Genomic DNA, 24,409 nt, shown 5'->3' on the forward strand with positions numbered 1-24,409 from the left:
AGTCTACGGTGACTTTACCTTTGAAATGAGGGGAGGTGACAGCCTTGGTATTATCACTAGACTATTAATCCAGAGACCCAGGGTTCAAATTCTGCAGACGGTGAAATTTGAAATCAATAGAAGTCTGGAATTAAGAGACACAAAGCCATTGTGAGGAGAAAAACCCATCTGGTTCACTAATGTCCTCTAGTTAAGGAAATTGCTGTCCTTACCTGGTATAGCCTGCATGTGACTCCAGGATCCCAGGTATGTGGGTGAATCTTAATCACGCATTAGAGGCGAGCAATAAATGCAGGTCCAGCCACAATCCCATGAATTAAATAAAAACAAAGTCCCTCAGAGTTTACAGGTAGAATCAGTGCTTGTTGCAGACAGATTGTTGGATAAATGATATTTTCTCTTTCAATGATTTTCTTGTATGGCATTTCCTAAACTACAGAATCATTTCTTCCAGTAAAGCCATTGGCTCCACACAACCTCATGATAAACATTTCAGCAAACAAAGAGCATTTCCTAGTCTGGGATGATGATTACAACAACACATTTATCGAAAAGAATCTGGAGTATCAAATCGCTTACATGAAGACAGGAGGAAACTGGAAGGTATGCATCCCAAATTTAGACCTACCTCTTTTTGAAATGTTTTAACTTTGTTCACTGATCATCATAATCAAATTTCTTAAATGTTTACAATTCAACCAGTTTCTAAGTCTTTCATATAATTGAAGAGCTTTGAGCTCAATATTAAGGTATTACCCCTCCTCTGAGCATTTTACAAATCTTCTACGAGAACAGAACCAAATTGACAGACAATTTGCTTGTTTTAAATCCTTGCTAAATTGAAAGCTTCATGCATAATGCATTGAATATAGGAATTTGGAGGTCATGTTGCGGCTGTACAGGACATTGATTACGCCACTATTGAAATATTAGGTACAATTCAGGTCTCCTTATAGGAAGGAAACTTGAAAGGCTCAGAAAAGATTTGCAAGGGTGTTGCCAGGGTTGGAACATTTGAGCTATAGGGAGAGGCTGAATAAACTTGGCTATTTTCCTCGAGTATCAAAGGCTGAGGATTGACCTTACAGAGGTTAATAAAATCATGAGGGTCATGCACAGGGTAAATACACAAGGTCTTTTCCCCAGGGTGGGGGAGTCCAAAACTAGAGGATATAGGCTTGATGAGAGGAGAAAGATTTAAAAGGTCCTAAGGAGCAACTTTTTCATGCAGAGTGGTGCATGAATAGAATGAGTGGCCAGAGAAAGTGATGGAGACTAGTACAATCACAACATTTAAAAGGCCACGATATCACGGTGTCGGTGTTGGACTGGGGTGGACAATATTAAAAATCACACAACACCAGGTTATAGTTGAACTGATTTATTTGGAAGCACTAGCTTATGGAGTGCTGCTTCTTCATCAGGTATCAGATGAAGGAAGCAGCACTCTGAAAGCTAGTACTTCCAAATAAACCTGTTGGACTATAACCTGGTCATAGACTCATAGAGATGTACAGCATGGAAACTGACCCTACGTCCATGCCGACCAGATAGCCCAACCCAACCTAGTCCCACCTGCCAACACCTGGCCCATATTCCTCCAAACCCTTCCCATTCATTTACCCATCCAGAGACCTTTTAAATGTTGCAATTGTACCAGCCTCCACCACTTGCTCTGGCAGTTCATTCCATACACTCACCACCATCTGCGTGAAAAAGTTGCCACTTAGGTCTCTTTTATATCTATCCCCTGTCACCCTAAACCTATGCCCTCAAGTTCTGGACTCCCCCACCCCAGGATTATCCTATCCATGCTTCTCATGATTTGATAAACCTCTATAAGGTCACCTCTTAGCCTCTGACACTTCAGGGGAAACAACACCAGCCTATTCAACCTCTCCCTATAGCTCGAACCCTCCAACCCTGGGAACAGCTTCGTAAATCTTTTCTGAACTCTTTCAAGTTTCACAACATCCTTCCGATAGGAAGGAGACCAGAATTGCACGCAATGTTCCAAAAGCAGCTTAACCAATTTCCTGTACAGCCGCAACATGACCTCCCAACTCCTGTACTCAGTACTCTGACCAATAAAGGAAAGCATACCAAACCCTGCCTTCACTATCCTATCTACTTGCGACTCCACTTTCAAGGAGCTATGAACCTGCACTCCAAGGTCTTTTTGTTCAGCAACACTCCCTAGGACCTTACCATTACTTGTATAAGTCCTGCTAAGATTTGCTTTCCCCAAAATGCAGCACCTCGCATTTGTCTAAATTAAACTCCATCTGCCACTTCTCAGCCCATTGGCCCATCTAATTAAGATCCCGTTGTAATCTGATGTAACCTCCTTCGCTGTCCACGACACCTCCAATTTTGGTGTCATCTGCAAACTTACTAACTATACCTCTTTTGCTCACATACAAATCATTTATATAAATGACAAAAAGTAGTGACCCAACACCGATCCTTGTGGCACTCCACTGGTCACAGGCCTCCAGTCTGAAAAACAACCCTCCACCACCACCCTCGGTCTTCTACCTTTGAGCCAGTTCTGTATCCAAATGATGAGTTCTCCCTGTATTCCATGACATCTAACCTTGCTCACCAGTCTCCCATGGGGAACCTTGTTGAACGCCTTACTGAAGTCCATATAGATCTTGTCCACCGCTCTGCCCTCATCAATCCTCTTTGTTATGTCTTCAAAAAACTCAATCAAGTTTGTGAGACTTGATTTCCCATGCACAAAGCCATGTTGACTCTCCCTAATCAATCCTTGCCTTTCTAAATACATGTATACCCTGTCTCTCAGGATCCCCTCCAACAACTTGCCCACCATTGACGTCAGGCTCACTGGTCTATAGCTCCCTGGCTTGTCCTTACCACCCTTCATAAAAAGTGGCACAACGTTAACCAACATCCAGTCTTCCAGCACCTCACCTGTGACTATCGATGACACAAATATCTCAGCAGGGGGTGCAGCAATCACTTCCCTAGCTTCTCACAGAGTTCTAGGACTTTTAACATTTAAAAGGCATCTGGGTAGGTATATGAATAATTTAGAGGGTATGGGCCAAGTGCTGGCACAAGGGAGTCGATTATGTTAGGTTGTCTGATTAGCATGGACGAGTTGGACGGAAGTGTCTGTTTTTGTGCTGTATATCTCTATGACTCTATAACTCTAATTAGCAGCTGAATTTCAGTTTCAGGCGTATACAAGGTGTATGCTATTAAAAATAATTTTTTAGCTCATCTTGTTCCAAGCAGTAGTCTATCTTTCACAATCAGTGAAATATAGATAAGGCCAATCTATCTTGTAAGATTTATATTCAACCCTTTGTATCTGCTCCAGTTATGATGTTGTATTTTTAATAATTGAGGCTGTATTGGTCGTTAGTCAATCCTTTTGAAAATTTTGAGTATTGGAGGTGAATTTCCATGGATATCCTGCCATTGCAGGTATTCTGTTCTGTCAAAGTTAACTCTACTTTCCACCTGAGCCCATGGTTATCTTTAGGGATTAAGACCTCCAAAGTTGTAGGATATAACTGAATATGTGATATAGCCAGCATGGAGTAAATGGGTTATAGAGAGGATTGTTGTTCAATCTGTGTGCTCACTCAAACTACTGATATCGATAAGGAGAATTTTGAACCCATAAAAAATCCCAAAGGACAGATGCCTTCCCTGCTGCTTTTTATTTTTTGAAACTCAAATGAAGTGTAAAATGTCAACAGTTGAAAAGGTTAAAAGAGTAATTCTGTGATCAAGGGAGGAGGGTATACATTCTGACAACTATCTGAAATGAAACATGTAATTGTTAGTGGAATGTATCCCGGTGAGCACCTTAATCAAAGATAAGATAAAAGCGATTGCCTTTGACATCATTAGGTCACATTTGACTGAGTGTGGTATCAAGAATCCCTGGCAAAACTGGGAATTGGGGCAAACTCTGCACTGATTAGAGTCATATCTGACACAAACAAAGATGGTTATGATTGTTAGACGTCATTCATCTCAGTTCTAGGATATCTGTGCAGGGTTTCTCAGGGGAATGTGCTAGCCCCAAGTATCTTCAGCTGCTGAATCCAGGAACTTCTGTCCATAATAGAGTCAGAAGTGGGGATATTCACTGATGATTGCACAATGTACAGCACCATTCATGACTCCTTAGATACTGAAGCAGTCCGTGTCCAAATGCAACAAGGCCTAGACAATATTCAGACTTGGGCTGAAAAATGGCAAGTAAATTCATGCCACACAAGTGCCAGGCAATGACCATCTTCAACAAAAGAGAATCAAACCATCATCTCTTGACAATGAATGCCACACTATTAACATTCTGGGGGTTATTATTGACCAGAAACCGAAGTGGACTAGCCTGAAAAGACTGTGGCTACAAAGGCTAAGAATCTTGCAGTGAGTAAATCACCACCTGACTCTTCAAAGCCTATCTATGTTTTACAAGGAACAAGTCAGGAATGTGATGGAATACTCCCCATTTGTTTTGATTATGTGCATCTCCAATGGCACTCAAGAAATTTGATACAATCCAAGACAAAGCAGCCTGCTTGATTGGCACCCCACAATAAACATTTACTTTCCCCATCAGTGTTGCTCAGTAGCAGCAATATGTACCACTGACAAAATGCAAGGGTCCTTAGACAGCACCTTCCAAACCCATAGTCACTACTGGCTAGAAGGATAAGAGCAGCAAATACATGGGAACACTACCACCTGCAAGCTCCCCTCCAAGCCACTCACCATCCTGACTTTGAAATACATTGTTATTCCTTGGTTTCGCTCAGTCTAAATCCTGGAACACCCTCCTTAATGGCATTGACAGTTTTCCTACATCAAATGGATTGCAGTGGTTCTAGAAGACAACTCACCACCTCCTCCTTGAGGGCAACAAGGGATGGCCAATAAATGCTAATGATGCCCACATTCCATTTTTTTTTTAAAAACCCTGTTGTAAGATGAATTCTCACCATTGTTCATCATGACATGGAACTACTTGGTAGATTTGCTGCCATTATCCTCTTTCCTGGCAGGAATTGGCAGGTATATTGCCTGCTTGATCTAGTATGGTAAAAGTAAACCACTTAGTAGTTTAATAAGAAGACACCTTGCCTTAAACAAGATATAGTTTATTACATAATAGCAACCATTTACAAATTACAATGCTATGATAGACAATGGTCCAGATATTCTGATGGCGAGATAGCCATTTCAACAGCAACCTGGACCCAACTTAACATCCCATTCCTATCTCCTCACTCACTTTGCACCCTATCCACTTACCCACGTGGTCCTCTACCATCTGTACCCACCCACTGTCATCCTAGCCCCACACCTATCTTGCATATTTACCCTTTCATGGTAATTGTCAAAGTTAAATTGAAGAGCACAGTGTTACTGTTGCTAAAGGGATCATGGGTTGAATGATGATCCTTCCTTCTACTGGTTGTAAAGATTCCTGAACTGGTCTCACTGTTTCATAACAGAAGGCTCCTATTCTCGAATATCTAGAGTAGAAGTAATCTAAATATATCTGTGTCCTTTTAATCCCTTTGCTCTGGGCCAGCAATAGGGTTGAACATACAAAATAGGAGCAGAAGTAGACCAGCATAAGTGAACCATAGCATCACCCTTAAAAGAAAGATGCACAGTGAATTTCCTCAAGTATCCTCGCATTTGTTACTGTATCTTGGTGAAATTAACATAGACTGATGTGATGACTAGGAAATTCACTGTCCAAAGGTAAATTTATGAGCGGTGGTTTGGAGCTCCAAGTTTGGAAGTCATAAATTGGATTGTAATTATATAATTTTGATTGTATAAGGTAAGGGAGATTGAGGGAGGCGAGGAATTTCACTGGGTTGAGATCCTGGGGAAGTTAGGACATGTGCGAGCAGATGGGACGAGATTGGGTTGGGATATCTGGTCAGCATGGACAGGTTGGACCGAAGGGGAAAGAAAGGTAATTAGTGTAATTGGATTGACATGCTGAAGTTGAGAATAAAATAGGCTTACTTTGAACCGTGTTGGAAGTTTGAGTTTTATTTAGTTTTTGCTATTCTTGGATTTGATATAGATGATTAATGTAACAAATCAGAAAATGCTGGCCGTCCAATCGGTGTTGGATCCTGGATATACCTACCTTATGAAGGTTCGCTCCAAACCAATAGCAGGATATAATGGGGCATGGAGTGACTGGAGCTCTGAGTATGAGTGGCCTTATGGTAAGTGGTAAAAATAAGATGTACAGATTTTACTTTCTGTCCATTTGTGCCCATTCTCTGTTTCTGCTAAAAGGGATATCGATTAACCCTCACATATTCTGCCTCTAAGGCTACACAGAAACCCATATTCATCTTCTTTTAAGATGTCGTATTTTGCAGAAAGTTCCATTCACTGATTCAAACTCAGGAGCAGGTATCATGACTGATATTTTCCCCTCTCTGCCTCATGGTGCAGGAAATAGCTTAGCACTTGAACTGTTGACTCATTGGCGGATGTATATCAGTTTGAGAAATTTGTGCAGGCCTCAGCCACCAACAGGATTAAACTTGCCAAGTTATCCTTTTCCTAATAAATTGCAAAATTTTCCTTCAAGGTGGAATCAGAGGTCAATTTTGACAGGATCACAAATCCACCTGCAAATGAAGAGCACAGCATATCCTGGGCATGTTTTGACATTTCAGAACAAGTTGAACATAAGGTTGTGAAAGGGACAGTAAGGGATTAGCACACCTCAGCAGCACAAACATGCTACTCCAGTCCCATGTGGGTACACAACAATGTCAGCAGCACCACTGTCTTGTTCCAGGGCATTATCAAGGAATAATGTTTTCAGTTGTAATCGGAGAAATTTTCAGACCTGCGCAAACCTGTTTGAAAATGCAGGCTGTGAGTCACAGAGGAAAATGTTAAACAATTTCCAATAACTGCTATCAATTCCTTGAAAACAGTCGAGATAATGCATTTCCTGACTTGTCAAGGCAAATAAGACTCTCTTTTGTACAGCAGTGGAGTTAGGTGGTGTGAGAAAGCCAGGTTACAAGTCGGTTTTATTTTCATTTTCTCAGTGTTTTTCAGAACCAAATCCTTCACAGTGAATTTTTTTGACTACATTTTAGTTATTTTCTTTACCATTCAGATTCCTCTGACTTAATTTCAACTGCATTAATTGTCTTCGTGTGTATCATCGTCCCTCTACCTGTGGCTATCTGCTTCTTCGGTTTCAAATTGTAAGTCTACCTTTTTCAAACTGAATATACAAAATAATGTTGTCTCTTCACGGTCCCAACAAACACTCCCAGAGCAACTATAGAAGGGCTTAGATCCAGAATAAAATTCTCTCCATATTGTCCCATGAAAGACTCCCATGCAGACACATGATGGGGTTAAATACAGAGTAAAGCTTGCTCTACACCGCTCCTATCAAACAATCATGGAGCAGGTACGTCAAACATTAGATACAGAGCAACCCTCTACACTGTCCTTTCAACCACCACATAGCAGAAATACGATGGATTAGTCCTTCACAATGTCCACTGGATCTGGCAGATTCTGTCTACAGCACGAGCTGATCTAAGTCAAAAAGTGCGGTGCTGGAAAAGCACAGCAGGTCAGGCAGCATCCAATGTGCAGGACAGTCAATGTTTTGAGCATAAGCTCTTCATCACATTCTTTATGAAGAGCTTAGGCTTGAAACGTCAACTCTCCTGCTCCTCGGATGGTCCTCGGATGCTGCCTGACTGACTGTGCTTTTCCAGCACAACACATTTTGATTCTGATCTCCAGTATCTGCAGTCCTCACTTTCTCCATGAGCTGATCTAAGTCAGGGAAATTACCATTAGCCCTGATGGATTGCTTGGCAAATGTGGACAAATCAGTTTGCCACCCAATCCCTGCCCTCACTATCCCCAACGGAAATTGCTTTATCTGTGTGGAAATGTTTAAAGCATTAATTTGTAAGTGTTGATTTCAGTTCACTGTTATGCAAATTGGCTTCCACTAATGCCACTTCAGCCATGGGTACCAAGAAGTGCTAAAGGGCAGGATATCATTGGTTCATCCTCATTCTCCATGTCCTTTCATGTTGGACATCATTATGACATTCAGTTTTGTCTGTGGTACTGGATGAGACAGACCATGCACTGTGCAAGGAAGTATGAGATCGTGGCTGTTGCACAGAGATTTCCTGATAAATATCTTTTCTGTTCTCCACAGTGTAAAGAAGAATTGGTGGGAGAATATTCCCAGACCTCAAAAGAGTGCTCTATCTAAGGAAAAATTTGACATGTTGCAGGTATTAAATAATATATTTACTTTTTCTTACTATGAAATGCCAGTTCTTCTCATTAGACACATAATCACTATACATACAACAGCTCCAACCCTTCCTTCACTAACATTAGTTAAAAATGCATTAGTGAGGAAGAATTAAAGAACAGCTCTTTAGAGCTTAGAATCAATGAGAGGAACATTCTGTGTACTCTAGGCCATAATTTAATAATGAAATAATGAGATTAATAACAAAATAATGTATTTGCTGTTAAATGATAAGAGAAAAATGCAGTACAGTTTAAATTTGTATCTTCTCCAATTATTGCAATCTTTGAGATTAAACAGTTTTTCTTTTCTAAAACAGAAGAATGGACATGTTTTCAGCGATAACATGCTTGATGACTGCAAAGTGGAGAAGGTTTCGTGCACCAATGAACTCCCATGGTGAGTAGGGTTAGCTTTATGTGATTAATCAAACTGCTGTTGAGTTTGCAATCTATTCAAATTACCTTAATAGAATCACATGAAGATTCTTATAAATTGGTATCTGATGTACATCACTTAACTCATCAAAATGGCTTTGAGTTGGATTATCCCAGGAAGCATTAAAGGCTTGTCCAGTTAGTGATCTGTTTGGCACTTCTAATTTCACACTTGCCATCACCGTCATTCTTATTGATCTTGCTATTGATATCACCCCTCTGAAATCCTCTTTAGAGCTTTTTTTGGGGGTGTAAGTTTTCCTGTTTGACACATTATCCCTTTTCTCTGCATTGAAATCAAGATTCATCACGTTACCTGCTGTTTAAATTAATTTTATACTGAATCTCAGAATCACAAATACCTTCTCCTCTTTCAATCATTTCTTCGAAGTTCAATCCACAGACTCTTAACATCAAGATCTCTGATTTACTTAGCCTTCCCTCGTACTCTTTACAAACTTATTTTTCCCTTGTTGTTGGTGTCAGCTATCTTTCAATGGTAACACTCAGCCCTGAGTTAGAGAGCTATAGGTTAACAACCCATGTTGCAGATTTGACTATATAATCTGGACTGATAATACTTAGCAGTATTTGGGAAGTATGCACTATTGGAGATGCTTTTTTTTTGCTGAACTGACAAACCGAGGACATGTCTGCTCTTTCATGAGGGGTGCAAAGGAATCCACGTTATCATACAAGAGCCACAAAGTTCTCCTACTGTCCTAGTCAAATATTTGTCCCTTGAGCAACATCAGTAAAACAGAGTACCTGGTCATTGTCAAACAGCTGGGCAGTTAGCCCAGTTGGCTGAATGGCTGGTTTGCACGGCAAAGGGATGCAACGTCATGAGTTCAATTCTTGCATTGGCTGAGGTGACCATGAAGGAATGTCCTTGGGTGGTTAGCACTACTGCCTCAGACTACCAGGGAACCAGGTTTGATTGCAGCATTGGGTGACTGTCTGTGTGGAGTTTCTCCCCATGTCTGCATGGGTTTCCACCAGGTGCTCCAGTTTCCTTCCACAGTCCAAAGATAAGCAGGTTAGGTGGCTTAGTCATGGTAAATATGGGGATAGAGTGCGGTCTGGGTGGGATGCTCTTCAGAGAGTTGGTGCAGACATGATGTGCTGAATGGCCTCTATCTGCGCAGCAGGGAGTCCATGATTCTATTAACCTCTCCCCTTGATGGAGGTACAGTGACCATCAGGTTAAACCATCAGCAATCATCTCTCTCTCTCTACACATAGTTTGGTAAGACTATGATGACTTTACCTGTTTGTAAGATCTAGCCATCTGCTACTGTGTCTCCTACATTAAAACAACGATAACATTTTCAGAACTACCTCGCCAGTGATAAAGCATTTAAAGATATCCTTCGTGGGTGCTTTTGCTAACGCTGTTGGGGAGGGTTTAAACTAATGTGGTAGGGGTTGGGTACCAAATGAGGTTAGAGGACAGAAAGGAAGCAGTAACTAAAACCCATAAGGAACTAGATAGTGAAGTCAGCGTGACTAAGGGGAAGAGGAGGCAGGGAGCTGATGATGAATTCAAAGGGACTAGTGGTCTGGGGTGTATTTGTTTTAATGCAGGAAGTATAGTCGGTAAGGCGAATGAACTTAGGGCTTGGACCAGTACCTGGGAGCATGATGTTATTGCTATTACTGACACTTGGATGAGGGAAGGGCATAATTGGCAGCTAATATCCCAGGATATCGATGTTTCAGGCGGGATAGAGTGGGAGCTAAAAGGGGTGGAGGAGTTGCACTACTGGTCAGAGAGGATATCACAGCTGTGCTGAAGGAGGGCACTATGGAAGACTCAAGCAGTGAGGCAATACAGGCAGAGCTCAGAAATAGGAAGGGTGCGGTAACAGTGTTGGGGCTATACTACAGGCCTCCCAACAGTAAACATGAGGTAGAGGTGCAAATATGTAAACAGATCATGGAAAGATGTAGGAGCAACAGGGTAGCAGTGATAGGAGATCTTAATTTTCCTAACATTGACTGGGATTCACTCAGTGTTAGAGGTCTAGATGGAGCAGAATTTGTAAGGAGCATCCAGAAGGGTTTTCTAGAGGAGTATGTAAATAGACCAACTTGGGAAGGGGTCATACTGGACCTTATGTTGGGAAATGAGCCTGGCCAGGTGGTTAATGTTTCAATAGGGGATTACTTTGGGAATAGTGATCACAATTCCATGAGTTTTAGAATACCTATGGACAAAGATGAGAGTGGTTCTAAAGGAAGAGTGCTAAATTGAGGGAAGGCCAACGGTACCAACATTCGGCAGGAGCTGGGGAATGTAGATTGGGAGCAGCTGTTTGAAGGTAAATTCACATTTGATATGTGGGAGGCTTTTAAAGAGAGGTTGATTAGAGTTCAGGAGAGATATGTTCCTGTGAAAATGAGGGATCGAAATGGCAAGGTTAAGGAACCATGGATGACAGGTGAAATTGGGAGACTAGCTAAGAGGAAAAAAGGATGCATACATAAGGTCTAGGCAACTGAAGACAGACCAAGCTTTGGAAGAATATCGGGAATGTAGGACCAATCTGAAGTGAGGAATTAAGAGGGCTAAAAGGGGTGATGAGATATCTTTAACAAATAGGGTTAAGGAAAATCCCAAAGCTTTTTTTCACATAGAAGGAGCAAAAGGGTAACTAGAGAAAGGGTTGGCCCACTCAAGGACAAATGAGGAAAGGTATGCATGGAGTCAGAGCAAATGGGTGAGATTCCTAACAAGTACTTTGCATTGGTATTCACTGAGGAGAGGGACGTGACGGATGTTGAGGTTAGGGATAAATCTTTGAGTACTCTAGGTCAAGTCAGCATAAAGAGGGAGGAAGCTTTACATCTTCTAAAAGGCATTAAGGTGGACAAGTTCCCAGGTCCAGATGTGATCTACCCCAGGTTACTGAGGGAAGTGAGAGAGGAAATAGCTGGGGCTTTAACAGATATCTTTGCAGCATCCTTGAACACAGCTGAGGTCCCGGAGGACTGGAGAATTGCTAATATTGTCCCCTTGTTCAAGAAGGGCAGCAGGGATACACCAGGTAATTACAGATCAGTGAGCCTGGTGTCAGTGGAGAAGATACTGAGGGATAGGGTCTATTTCCATTTAGAAGAAAATGGGCTTATCAGTAATGGGCAGCATGGTTTTGTGAGGGGAATGTCATGTCTTATAAACTTAATAGAACTCTTTGAAGAGGTGACAAAGTTGATTAATGAGGGAAGACTTGTAGATGTCATATACATGGACTTTAGTAAGGCATTTGACAAGGTTCCCCATGGCAGGCTGATGGAGAAGGTGAAATTTCATGGGGTCCAGGGTATTCTAGCTAGATGGATAGAGAACTGGCTGGGCAACAGGAGACAGAGAGTAATAGTGGAAGAGAGTTTCTCAAAATGGAGACTTTGACCAGTGGTGTTCCACAGGGATCCGTGCTGGGAACTCTGCTGTTTGTGATATATATAAATGACTTGGAGGAAGGCATCAGTTGCCTGATTAAGAAGTTTGCAGATAACACTAAGATTGGTGGTGTAACATATAGGGAAGGGAACTGTCTGAGAATACAACAGAATATAAATAGATTGGAGAGATGGGCAGAGAAATGGCAGAGGGAGTTCAATTCAGGCAAATGCGATGTGATGCATTTTGGAAGATGCAATTCAAGAGTGAACTATACAGTAAATGGAAAAGTCCTGCGGAAAATTGATGTACAGAGAGATCTGGGTTTTCAGGTTCATTGAAGGTGGCAATGCAGGTCAATAAAATGGTCAAGAAGACATATGGCATGCTTTCCTTCATCAGATAGGTATTGAGTACAGGAGTTGGCACGTCATGTTACGGTTGTATAGGACTTTGGTTCGGCCGCATTTGGAATACTGTGTACAATTCTGGTCAGCACATTACCAGAAGAATGTGGATGCTTGGAGAGGGTGCAGAGGAGGTTCACCAGGATGTTGCCTGGTATGGAGGGCTCAAGCTATGAAGAGAGGTTGAATAGATTAGGATTATTTTCATTAGAAAGACGAAGGTGGAGGGGGGACCTGATTGAGGTCTACAGCTTATTCCCTGACTGCAGAACTTAATTACTAGGGATCATGAGTTCAAAGTAAGAGGGGTTTAGGGGAGATATGTGTGGAAAGCTCTTTACACCAGGGTGGTGGGGACCTGGAATGCATTGCCAGTGGAGGTGGCAGAGGCGGGAACGATAGCGTCATTTAAGATGTACCTAGACATACATGAATGCGCAGGGAGCAAAGAGATACAGATCTTTAGAAAATAGGCAGCAGGTTTAGCCAAAGGATCTGGATCAGCGCTGGCTTGGAGGGCTGAAGGGCCTGTTCCTGTGCTGTAATTGTCTTTGTTCTTTGTTCTTTATCCTCAGTTTGTGAAAAAGTAACAATTAGAAGCTGAGGTCTCATTTCCATTTCATTAGACTTCAGTCTGTGGGGTGCATCTATTTTTGGATAGCTATCACCTAATCTTGTTGATATTATTTGACTATGACACTGAGTGTACACAAGCATCATAAGCTTTGCATAACAGTTCCTCGATAAATATAGGGACATTGTCTGCATGCAAATGTTTTCTGCTAAAACTTTGTTTGTTCAGGAGCTGTGGGGGAAGAACAGAGCTGAAGGTTAGAGCTTTACATCTCTCATGTGCTATTCTTTAATCTTCATTCCTGTAATGTGTATGCTGCAGCCAGGCCAGCATGTATTGCCCACACCTGGTCGCCCTTCAGAAGCTGGTAGTGAGATAGTGAACTGCTGCAGTCCATGAACTGTAGGTACACATATAACGTCGTTAGAGAAGAAATTCCAGTATTTTGACCCATGATAATAAATGAAGGCAATAGGCAATATTGTTCCAAATCAAAATGGAGTGTGACATGCAGGTGGGCCTGAGAATAGTGGTCTTCCCAATACACGTTCTGCTCTTGTCTTTCTGGTAGAGGTCCTGCATTTGGCAGGTTCTGTAGATATGAATAAATCTGTTTGTCAGCAAATGAGAACAACCCATAAAAAGTTTAGACCTTCAGCTCTAATTGCAAATTGGTCTAGTTCTTTCACCTTTTTGTCCTTTCACCTTTGGGTTCAATCCAACTAAGGATGAATAATTCCTTCCTTTCTAGACTGAAGCACTCTAATTGAAATAAATCATGTTAGGTGCAAACACTCAGTATGTATAACCAGCCATAATCTGTAACCTCATGCCCCAGCATATCCCTCATTTTATCATTATGATCAAATACAGGTTCAATGAAGAGTATAGGAGGGTGCGCCAGGGATACCATTAAGCATACTTAAGACGGAGGGATCAACCTAATAAAGCTATAGAACAAGAATACTTGTTTGCCAAATGGTGGAAACAAATTGCAATCTGCAGAGCTAAACATTTCCATAAGTAAAGGATTAGCTTAGAGCTCTGAAATCTTGCCACATATTCTGTGAATGATGGTGGGCAAATGAAACAATTTGCAGGAGGAGAAGACTCCACAAACATCCTCATCCTCAATAAAGACAGTACCTGGCAGACCTGTGCAAGAGTCAAGGCAGAAACATTTGCAACCATCTTCAGCCAGACGTGCTGGTGAATAATCCACTTTGGACTCTTCCTGAGGTTCCCAACATTACAGCCAATTTGATTCAGTTCTCATGATATCAAGGAATGGCTGATAGCACAAGCAATGCAAAGGCTTTAGACCTTGACAACATTCCATCAGTTTTACTGAAGACTTATGCTCTAGAACTAGCCACACCCCTAGCCAAGCTGTTCTAATACAGCTGCAACACTGGCATCTACCAAACAATGTGGAAAGTGCATTGTTATGGCCATTTCACAGAAATACAGAAGGAATCTAATCTGGTCAAATATCTACCCATCAGTCTTCTGCCAATCATCAGTAAAGTGATGGAAGGATACATTGATAGTGGTATTAAGTTGTGCCTACACAGTAGTAATCTGCTCATTGATGCAGGGCTTGTGTTTAGCAAGGACTGCTTTTTCCTGATCTTATTACATTCTTGTTCCAACATTGAGAAAACAACTGAGTGTGAAAGTGGAAGTAACATCCCTTGATATCATCACACAATTGGAATGGATGGCAAAACTCCTTACTGAAGTCCATATAGACAACATCCACTGCTCTGCTTTCACCAATCTTCTTTGTCACTTCTTCAAAAAACTCAATCAAGTTACATGAAACATGATTACCCACACACAAAACCATGCTGACAGTCCCTAATCAGTCCTTGCCTTCCAAATGCATGTAAGTCCTGTCCCTCAGAATCCTTTCCTACAGTTTATTCACCATTGACATCAAGCTCACTGGTCTATAGTTCCCTGGCTTTTTCTTACCACCTGTCTTAAATAATGGCATCATATTAGCAACCCTCCAGTCTTCCAGCGCCTCATCCATGGCTATCGATGATACAATTATCTCAGCAAGAGGCATTGTGAGTCCAGATAGCTACATTTCTGCCCAGTGCCAGGGTTCAGGATATCTTCTCTGTGCTGGAGAAGCCATTGCAGTGGGGGGGGGAGGAGGATCCAGTTGTCAGGATCAAATATGGACAGCAATGACGTAGGTAGAACAGGGAAGTTGTTCTGTATCATCAGTATAAGGAGCGAGGTGCCCAATCAAGAAGTGGTACCTTTAAGGTAATAATCTCTTAATTACTTCCTGAACCATGTGCAAACTGGCATAGGGTAAACAAGATTAGAGAGAGAAATGCGTGGCTGAAAGACTGATATGGGAGAAGGGCCCAAATTTGGGAAGTTGTGATGAAACAAAGAGTAGGGAAAATGCAACAGAGGAAGGAATTAATGTGAGAAATGATAAACAATCACAACCAAATGCAAATAGAGTCATAGAATCATACAGTATGGGAATAGATCCTTTGGTCCAACTAGTCCACAATGACCATTCCAAACTAAACTAGTCTTGTTTGCCTGCGTTTGGCCCATATCCAAACCTTTCCTTATCATTGACTTATCCAAACGTTGTAACCGTACCTGCATCTACCACTTCCTCTGGCAGACCATTTCACATGCAACCCACTCTTTAAAAACGTTGCCCCTCATATCCTTTCTCTTCTTAGGGAAATCTTTTTTAAGCTTAAGGTAAGCACTCAAAGCTTACAGGGAATATAAGAACAAATCAGCAGACCAGAGGTTACAAAATTAATAAAAGAATAAAATCTAAGCCGCAGTATTTGAATGCAGATAGCATTCAAAACAAAACAGATGAACTAGTCGAACAAGTTCAGACAAATAAGTACTGTCCATTCCACAAACTGGACTGGTTTGACGATTCCCTCGTCTTCCAACCTTCTGATGTCTGCCTCTACTTTTGCCAATAGGGCAAATGGCACTGAGCGGGCCTTGCAGAATTGTGGAAATGCTTGGTCAACATACAAAATGGTTTCCGTTCTTTTGATAGTCCCTAGACCTTCCTGAAGAACATCCAGGTATTTAATTAGGACTTCACTCAGACAACCATTTCCTAATTGTTGAACCAATCTCGGTGAATCTTTCTCAACCAATTTCACCCCATCAAACTTGTGCCTGGCCCTTTTACGACAATGAGTGGTAACTGCTTCTCATAAGAGACCAGAATTGAAGATATACCCTTAATCTGTAAAGATTCCCCAGTATAGGTTCACGGTCTAACCGGGGTCTTGTGCAAACCTAAGGGTTAGAGTCCTGAGTGAATTTTGTTAAAGACTGGTCTGCAATCACTGGAATTGCCGTGCCAGTATCAACCTCGATTAGAACTGGATGACCATTTAACCAGACATTTATTTTGATTAATTCTGATTTGGATGTTGCTAAGCAATATAACTGTTCCAAACCACACAGTTTCCAGGGTGGACATTCCCTCGATACTGGCTTATGAGTTCCCTTACTCAAATTTAGGTCTAGTGGGACTGTTTTGCTGTCTCAAGACCGCATACCAGCAGCAACTACAATGGCTTACTAGCCTGGATCCTGAAGAAACTTTTAATCATTTGGCTAAGGCTTGGTTTTGTTTTGGGATTTTATTTTGCTGTTGGCTGATAGAGTCCCTCTGTTCAGGATATGTCTGGAGTGAGGCTATGCAAGTGCCTTCACTCAAGTGGTGTTCCCAAAGCTCAGTTGGACTGGCAATGATATCCACTTCGATCAGAATTCCCTGCAACTCATGTGCTCCACTTGCTCTATTTTCTAATGAAACAATTGTAGTGCCAGTTTGAAGTCCAATTGGGCTTCAACTTGTCATCACTTTTGCATGGTTATATAATTAATTCCACATATCAAACAGTTTCACAGCATCTGATTCAGGATTAAACCAAAGTCACATGTGTCTGCCAGTCCTCTTAATCTAGTCAAAAATCCCAATATGGATTCGCTGGTTTTTGGATTTCCAAGTAAAACCAATGGCATCTCAGCATTAGAGGAGGCTTGAGGTCACAATATTCCTTAACTAAGTCTGTCAACTCTTGAAAGGTTTTTTGATTTGATTTATTATTGTCACATATACCTAGGTACAGTGAAAGGTTTTCATTTTGCGTACAGTATAGGCAGATCATAGCGTACAAAGATCATAGGTTGATGGAACACAGCAAGGAATAGAAAGTTACGGCTGGAAAGAGAAAAGCAAGATCAACATTATATTTGAAATTTGACAGGTCCATTCAGAAGTCTAATAACAGCGGGCAACAAGCTGTTCTTGAACCTGATGGCACTATACAGGAATTTAAGCTTTAGTATTTGGTACTTCAGAGAATGTTGGCCTCCTAATAACTGAAAAAGCTATGGGTCCACAATGAGAATTGCTAACTGTTTTTCATCTGCCCCAATGCCATTTGCCCAGAAAAAGTAATGTGTCCTTTCCACATACTGAGACCATTCCTCAATGGCCAGATTTAATGAGTCAAGCTTCCCAAATAACAGCATGATGCCAGAAATGCTCACCCCAACTCAAAGTCAACTGTTACCAGCAAATTTCTTCAGGAGCATGCTTTAGTCTTGTTGCCACTGAAATAACTCCACAGAGACTGGCATCCTGTCACCAAGTCGCAGAAAGTCCTTGGCACTGATCCAGTTCCCTCAGAGCCAGCTCGGTCAGTGAGCAGGATGTCTGACACTCTTGTTTTTTTTTTTCTTTTTTTTAATTTTCCTTCTTTTAGACCCCCACATTACCACCTAACTGCGGTAGTGCTTATTTTTCCCCCAGCACCCATGTTGTGTGTGTGCACGTGTGGGACACAGTGAGAGACACAAGGTGTACAAATCTTTATTCAGTTTCCGCCACCAGGAAGAAAAGAAACACCCAAGTAGCCAGTGACAAGCACTGCCCTTCACATCAAAGGGCAATGCTGCGTGATCAAACAATGAAGGGGAGGGAAGGGGTTAAATCAAAATAGAATTGGAGGGGTAAATAATACACTCCACTCCCTGCTTTTAAAAGACATTAGTGATCCAAATGGGCTTTTCCTGATTCGCGGTCACCATTATGCCCTTAGCTCGAGTTATTTATTGAATTCAAAATTCACCACCTGCTGAGGCAGGATTTAAACACGGGTCTCTGGATCAACAGTCCAATGATAATGCCACTAGGTCATTGCCTCCCAACACTCCTCTTGTTTTTTTTTTCTTTTTTTTTTCTTTTTATTTAACCCCCACACTACCACCTAAGTGCGGTAGTGCTTATTTTTTCCCCAGCACCCATGTTGTGTGTGTGCAGGTGTGAGACACAGAACACATCCTCTTGTTATCTGTCAGTCAGGACTCCCTGATTGGGCAGTTAATCTGGTCCAATCAGGGATCTGAAGCGTTATGAGTCCAGCTGGCTGACCTCATTACAATCAATACACAGAGGTAGGTAGATTCTGATACCAAGGGGAGGGAAACTTCTTGGGGATATGTAGGAATGTAAAGTTGAGGTTGAAATCAGATCAGCTTGAATGGTGGAGCAGGCTCAAAGGATTGAATGGCCCCTTCTTGTTCTTTGCTCATATCAAGCAGTCTTGGCAAAAGTGAAGTCAATGTGAATTGGATTTTTGGAGAGGGATTTTAAAGAGAAGTCCGAGTCACGTGTTCAACAGCATAAATTGATCTTTATTTGGAGCTCCTTACCAACGCAGCCTGGAAGAGGTCTTTACTCCAACAGGGCAAAGATTCTCCACTAGTTGGAGTCATACCTAGCACAAATAAAGATTTTGTGGTTGTTAGAGATTACTCCCCTTGATCACATGACATCATTGCAAGAGTTCCTCACAGGAATGTCCTACACCCAACCATCTTCATCTACTTCATCAATACCTTTCTTGCATCATATTGTTAGAAGTTTGGTTGTTAGCTGATGATTGAACAAAGTTCAGAACCACAAACATTTAGAAGGACAAGGGCAGCAAATACATTGGAACACCACCAACTGCAAGTTCTCCTCCAAGCCACTCACCATTCTACTCTGGAAATATATCACCAATCCTTCACTGTGCCTGGGACAGAATGCTGGAATTTTGTAATGGTATTATGGGTCTACTAATAGCAAATGAACTTCAGCGGTTCATGAAAGCAGCTAAGTTCCATCTTCTCATTGGAAACTAGGGATGGGCAATAAGTGCTGGCCTGCCAGCAATACCCAAATTCCATTAATGAATAAAAATAAATAAATTTGCAGCTCCTCGCATACTGAAGCATTCTGTGTCACGTGCTGCAAGACTTGTGCTAAACCCAAACTTAGGCTGAAAAGTAGCAAGGTACATTCATACCATGCAAGGAACAAGCAATGGTCTCCTCCAACAACAGTAAACATAGCCACAGCTCCTTGATAGTCAGTGCTGTAGCTGAGTTCCTCATTTATCAACATGCTGGGGATTACCATTGACCAAAAACTCAACTACATGAGCCATATAAGTACTGTAGCTTAAATAAATATTGGGTCAAAGGCTACGAATCCTTTCATGAGTAACTAATTTCCTGTCTCCCCAAAGTCTGTTCACCATCTGCAATGCACAAGTCAGGAGTGTGATGAACTTTCTCCTTTATTTGAAAGAGTTTAGTCTCAACAATAACACTCAAATGCTCAATAGCATCCAGGGCAATGTCGATTGACATACCATCCACTTATCTACAAATTCATTCTCTCCACCACCAATGCACAGAAACACCCAGTATGCTTCTATATGCAAATGATCTGTAACTACTCACCAAGGGTCCATCAACAGCAAAGGGGCGGCACGGTAGTTCAGTGGTTAGCACTGTTGCCTCACAGAGCCAGAGACACGGGTTTGTTTCTCCCTTGGGCGACTGTCTGTGTGGAGTTTCCACATTCTCCCTGTGTCTGTGTGGGTTTCCTCTGGGTGCTTCGGTTTCCTCCCACAATCCAAAAATGTGCAGATTAGGTGAATTGGCCATGCTAAATTGCCCATAGTGTTAGTTGTATTAGTTAGGGGAATGGGTCTGGGTGGGTTACTCTTTGGAGGGACTGCGTGGACTTGTTAGGCCGAAGGGCCTGTTTCGATAGTGGAGGGAATCTAATCTAATCTAATCTAAACCCGTGATCTCCACCTTGTAGAAGTAGCTGAGATATAGGAACATCATGCCCTGCAATTTCCATTGCAAGTCGTGCATCATCACTTCAGTAGCACTGACTCAAATTCCTGGAAGTCTTACTAATATCATGTGGAATATCTACAGCAGATAGCTCGTCACTTTGTTGGGGGCAATTAGAAATGGACAATAGTTGATAGCCTGGCAGTGACATCCACATCCCATGAAAGAATTTTTAAAAAGGCTTCAACAATAACTTTGTCAAAGTGATTTGTCAAATTGGGAGAAGTACAGATGTTGATTCAGTGAGGTGCTGGATTAGTGAGCAGTTCAATTCCTATACCTAGTTGGAAAGGCTTGGAGAACTTGGAGTTATACAATCATTCCTGTACCTGCCAGGTAAGGGGGAGAACTATATCTCATAATCTAGGAAATTAATCAAATAGTTTAATGTCAAAATACACTTTTGTGTTAGAAATTTTACATCTTTGTTTTTTTCCTTGATCTAGTTTTGGAGAGAAGAACAGGATTGAAAGTGTTGATGACAAGCTTTGCACCATGAACATCCCAGTCTTTCAACCCTTGATGGAGGTCTCCGATTCCAATGAAAAATTCCCCTTCCCTCATTTTCCAGGTTTCAATTTCCCAGTCCTGAAAAACCCCTTGACCTCTTTCTCGTTGCCCTTTGAGGATTTGCCTTTTTCCACCTCCGAAGGTCCGGATTACTCCTTATTCAAAAGTGTCATGAAAGACCAAGAAGAAGACAAGTACCACCCCTTCACTGTAAATGAAGACAGAGACTCCCCACTCAAACTAAGTACCTACTCAGTTTGCCCAGGTGCTAACAGTATGGCAACTGGATCTTCTGATGAAGTTGGTTATAAATCTTTCAGCAATTGTGTCTCTGCACCCTGGACCAAAGTAACACAAACTGGAGAGAAACAGAACTCAGAGACCCAACTGGAGTCTAGTGAAATTGAGTCATCTGACTATCTGTCTTCTGATAAACTTACATTCAAGTCAATCAACAACATGATGCCAAATTGTGAATGGGATAAAGTTCACAACACATCATGTGACTTCACACTGGATGATGGGACTCACTTCCCAATAGACCCCTTCCCGATGTTCCCTGAAAGCCTCCAGTCTTCAGCCTTGCATTTGAATGCACAGACACAGTGGTGGCATCCAGTCTCAATTCACAGGATGTCCAGCACAACAGAGTCTGACTTCAACCCACATCTCATGACCTCACAGGACTGCTGCCTGAAACAGGAGCCAGTCTTGGGCACAATGAAACAGGGGGATGTTGGTCAAGCAGAGTCAGTCCATCCAGGAAATACATTGGAAAAGACCCGGATGAAATACATTGTGGTCCCAGAGGACTCTGAGCTGGCTCTGAATGAGCTGACACCCTATATGAAACTGTCGTTACTAAATGTGCAAGCAAAAGATAAGATACAGGGAGTGGAGTCAATCCATCCCCTAACCAAGCATGCATATGTTAATGATAATGTCACAGTTATACAAAGGGACAACATACTCGAGGGTTGAAAGGATGAATAGTTGGGCTTTACTGAACACTTCTAAATCTTGAGAAAGATAAAGACACACATCTACGGACAAAGTATAGCAGTAATAGTAGCATGCTTCAATTCTTTTTACTTTATTCATCAATTATCTCAAAGTTTAAAAAAGGCAAATACAACACAGGACCATACATACTTTGCAGAAAATACACTAATAAAAACAAGAAGATTAGGGAATAGAGTTAAAGACAAGGTGATGTGAAGAATTCCTCAAATATGTACAGGAAAATTTCTTGATTAGTACTGTACATCCAGCTCAATGAGAACGGAAAAAGTGCTGAATATTGGTGTGTTATATGCTCTTAATATACACATCCAAACATTATTATAATGATTAGTAATCCAATGAAGGGTCCTTTATTGAAGAGTAATAGGATTCCAGGAGAGCTGTTCATAAACAAATATGCTGATCAACACTGCTGTGATTACTTTTTAATGTTATCTTACTTTACGTAATGTAATGAAGTGTACCACACCATTTACATTTTCAATGGTATGTTAGTTGGTATATTGAAATATATGTTCTAAATGCAATCAATGTTTTTTCTTTAAATTAGAAAACACAAGATATGTACATAATTTGAAAAGTATGTATTAACAATTGTTCTGCTGATTTGACCTGACCTGGTAAATCATTAAACTCTTGCTAATTCAAAGTTTGTGCGAAGATTTGTAGCTCGGATGCTCGTTGTTGTGGTTCTGTTCGCCGAGCTGGAAGTTTTTGTTGCAAACGTTTCGTCCCCTGGCTAGGCGACATCATCAGTGCTTGGGAGCCTCCTGCGAAGCGCTTCTTTGATGTTTCCTCCGGTGTTTTTAGTGGTCTGTCCCTGCCGCTTCCGGTTGTCAGTTTCAGCTGTCCGCTGTAGTGGTTGGTATATTGGGTCCAGGTAGCCACACACGCAGACAACAAGCAACATGAATTCGACTGGGACAACACTACTATCATAGGGCAAGCCAGACAGAGAACAGCCAGGGAATTCCTAGAGGCATAGCATTCATCCACAAACTCCATCAACAAACACATCGACCTGGACCCAATATACCAACCACTACAGCGGACAGCTGAAACTGACAACTGGAAGCGGCAGGGACAGCCCACTATAAACACCGGAGGAAACATCAAAGATGCGCTTCGCAGGAAGTTCCCAAGCACTGATGATGTCGCCTAGCCAGGGGACGAAACGTTTGCAACAAAAACTTCCAGCTCAGCGAACAGAACCACAACAACTATTGCTAATTGTTGTGAAAATACATCTGATTCACTTAACAAAAGAAAATATACTTACCCAATCTGGTCTACGTGTAGAGCAACGCATAGCAGCATGGTTGACTGTTAAGCGCACTTTGAAATAGTCTAGCTAACCAATTCACTGGCAATTAGGATGAACAACAAATGATGGCATTGCTAGAAAAGCCCACATTCCATGAAAGAATAAAGAAGAAAAAAGAACTTTTATCTTAATTCATGGGTATAGATTGACAATGATCTTCATTTGAGTGTTATGTGTGGCACCGTCCTTAACTTCACTCTCAGAACTTGAACATGCACTTCTAGTGGTGCTTCAGGGGTATTAGATCCGATGCTTACAGTTGACATCGTTTCCCCCTTAAGGTTATTCTGTTATGATAGCCATGATATGGAGGTGTCGGTGTTGGACAAAGTCAGAAGTCACACAAAACCAGGTTATAGTCGAACAGGTTTATTTGAAATCACAAGCTTTCAGAGCATTGCTCCTTCATCAGGTGACTTCAGGTGTTGTGTGATTTCTGATTCTGTTATGGGTAAGCCTCTCATGAAAACAGCTCATTAAAGATCTTTCACACTTCCACAAAGAACCCATATCCTCACTTTGTGAGGTGTTTATTCTGACTTTCTGCCGAATTATAGAGGAACAAATGTTTGTTCCAGTGATTTCCATTTTCTCTTGACCGTGTAATAATTTTTCTTTGTCTGATCAAATCATTGTCAGTTTATGATTCAGAAGAGTCATCTAGACTTACTTTGAGACAATCATACAACAAGGATTGATAAAACAATAATGTGGTGCTTTCTTTGAGGATATGACTATACATATAGAATGCCCAGAGGGTAGGAAAGGAGAGGGTTTTTTTAGAAAAAACATCTTGTTCAAATTATTTTCTTTTGAATGGACTTTTGCTGGATTTTAAAATGGCTGCTAATGAGCGCAAAATGATCAAGTTGACTGCTTTTAAAAATGTCGAAAAGTGTGGCACTGGAAAAGCACACCAGGTCAGCACAACGAAGAATAGGAGAATCGATGTTTCGGGCATAAGGCCTTCATCAGGAATGTGGGGGGAGGATTACAGAATAAAAACAAGTGAATCACTTCCTCGAATGTGAGACTCCTTGCAATGGGTAGACATCCTAAAACAAAGGAACGATAGATGAGATGTCTACCTGGGACTTCTGTAAACAGGAGGCCATAAGAAACCATCATCACTTGACTTAGTACTAATGACTCCATGGTTATCTGTACAA

General features: G+C 41.5%; 1 protein-coding gene across 4 annotated transcripts in view; it reads left to right on the plus strand.

The window, feature by feature from the left end:
• LOC122560708 (uncharacterized) overlaps window positions 1–22,565 on the plus strand; it is a 79,184-nt gene extending 56,619 nt beyond the window's left edge. For 3 of the 4 annotated variants that reach the window (XM_087997792.1, XM_087997794.1, XM_043711654.2), the window contains 6 exons: window positions 455–603; window positions 6,095–6,242; window positions 7,160–7,250; window positions 8,237–8,315; window positions 8,658–8,737; window positions 20,830–22,565. In XM_087997792.1, coding sequence (XP_087853918.1) covers window positions 455–603; window positions 6,095–6,242; window positions 7,160–7,250; window positions 8,237–8,315; window positions 8,658–8,737; window positions 20,830–21,874 — 1,592 coding nt within the window. In that variant the 3' untranslated portion in view covers window positions 21,875–22,565. The remainder of the gene's footprint in view (window positions 1–454; window positions 604–6,094; window positions 6,243–7,159; window positions 7,251–8,236; window positions 8,316–8,657; window positions 8,738–20,829) is intronic. The other variant, XM_087997793.1, reaches the window with a different exon arrangement.
• Window positions 22,566–24,409: the final 1,844 nt, after the last annotated feature.

Source organism: Chiloscyllium plagiosum, unplaced genomic scaffold, assembly GCF_037043375.1.
Source record: "Chiloscyllium plagiosum isolate Xiang-an unplaced genomic scaffold, Cpla_swu_hap1 HiC_scaffold_20, whole genome shotgun sequence".
In the NCBI taxonomy this organism is placed as follows: Eukaryota; Metazoa; Chordata; class Chondrichthyes; order Orectolobiformes; family Hemiscylliidae; genus Chiloscyllium; species Chiloscyllium plagiosum.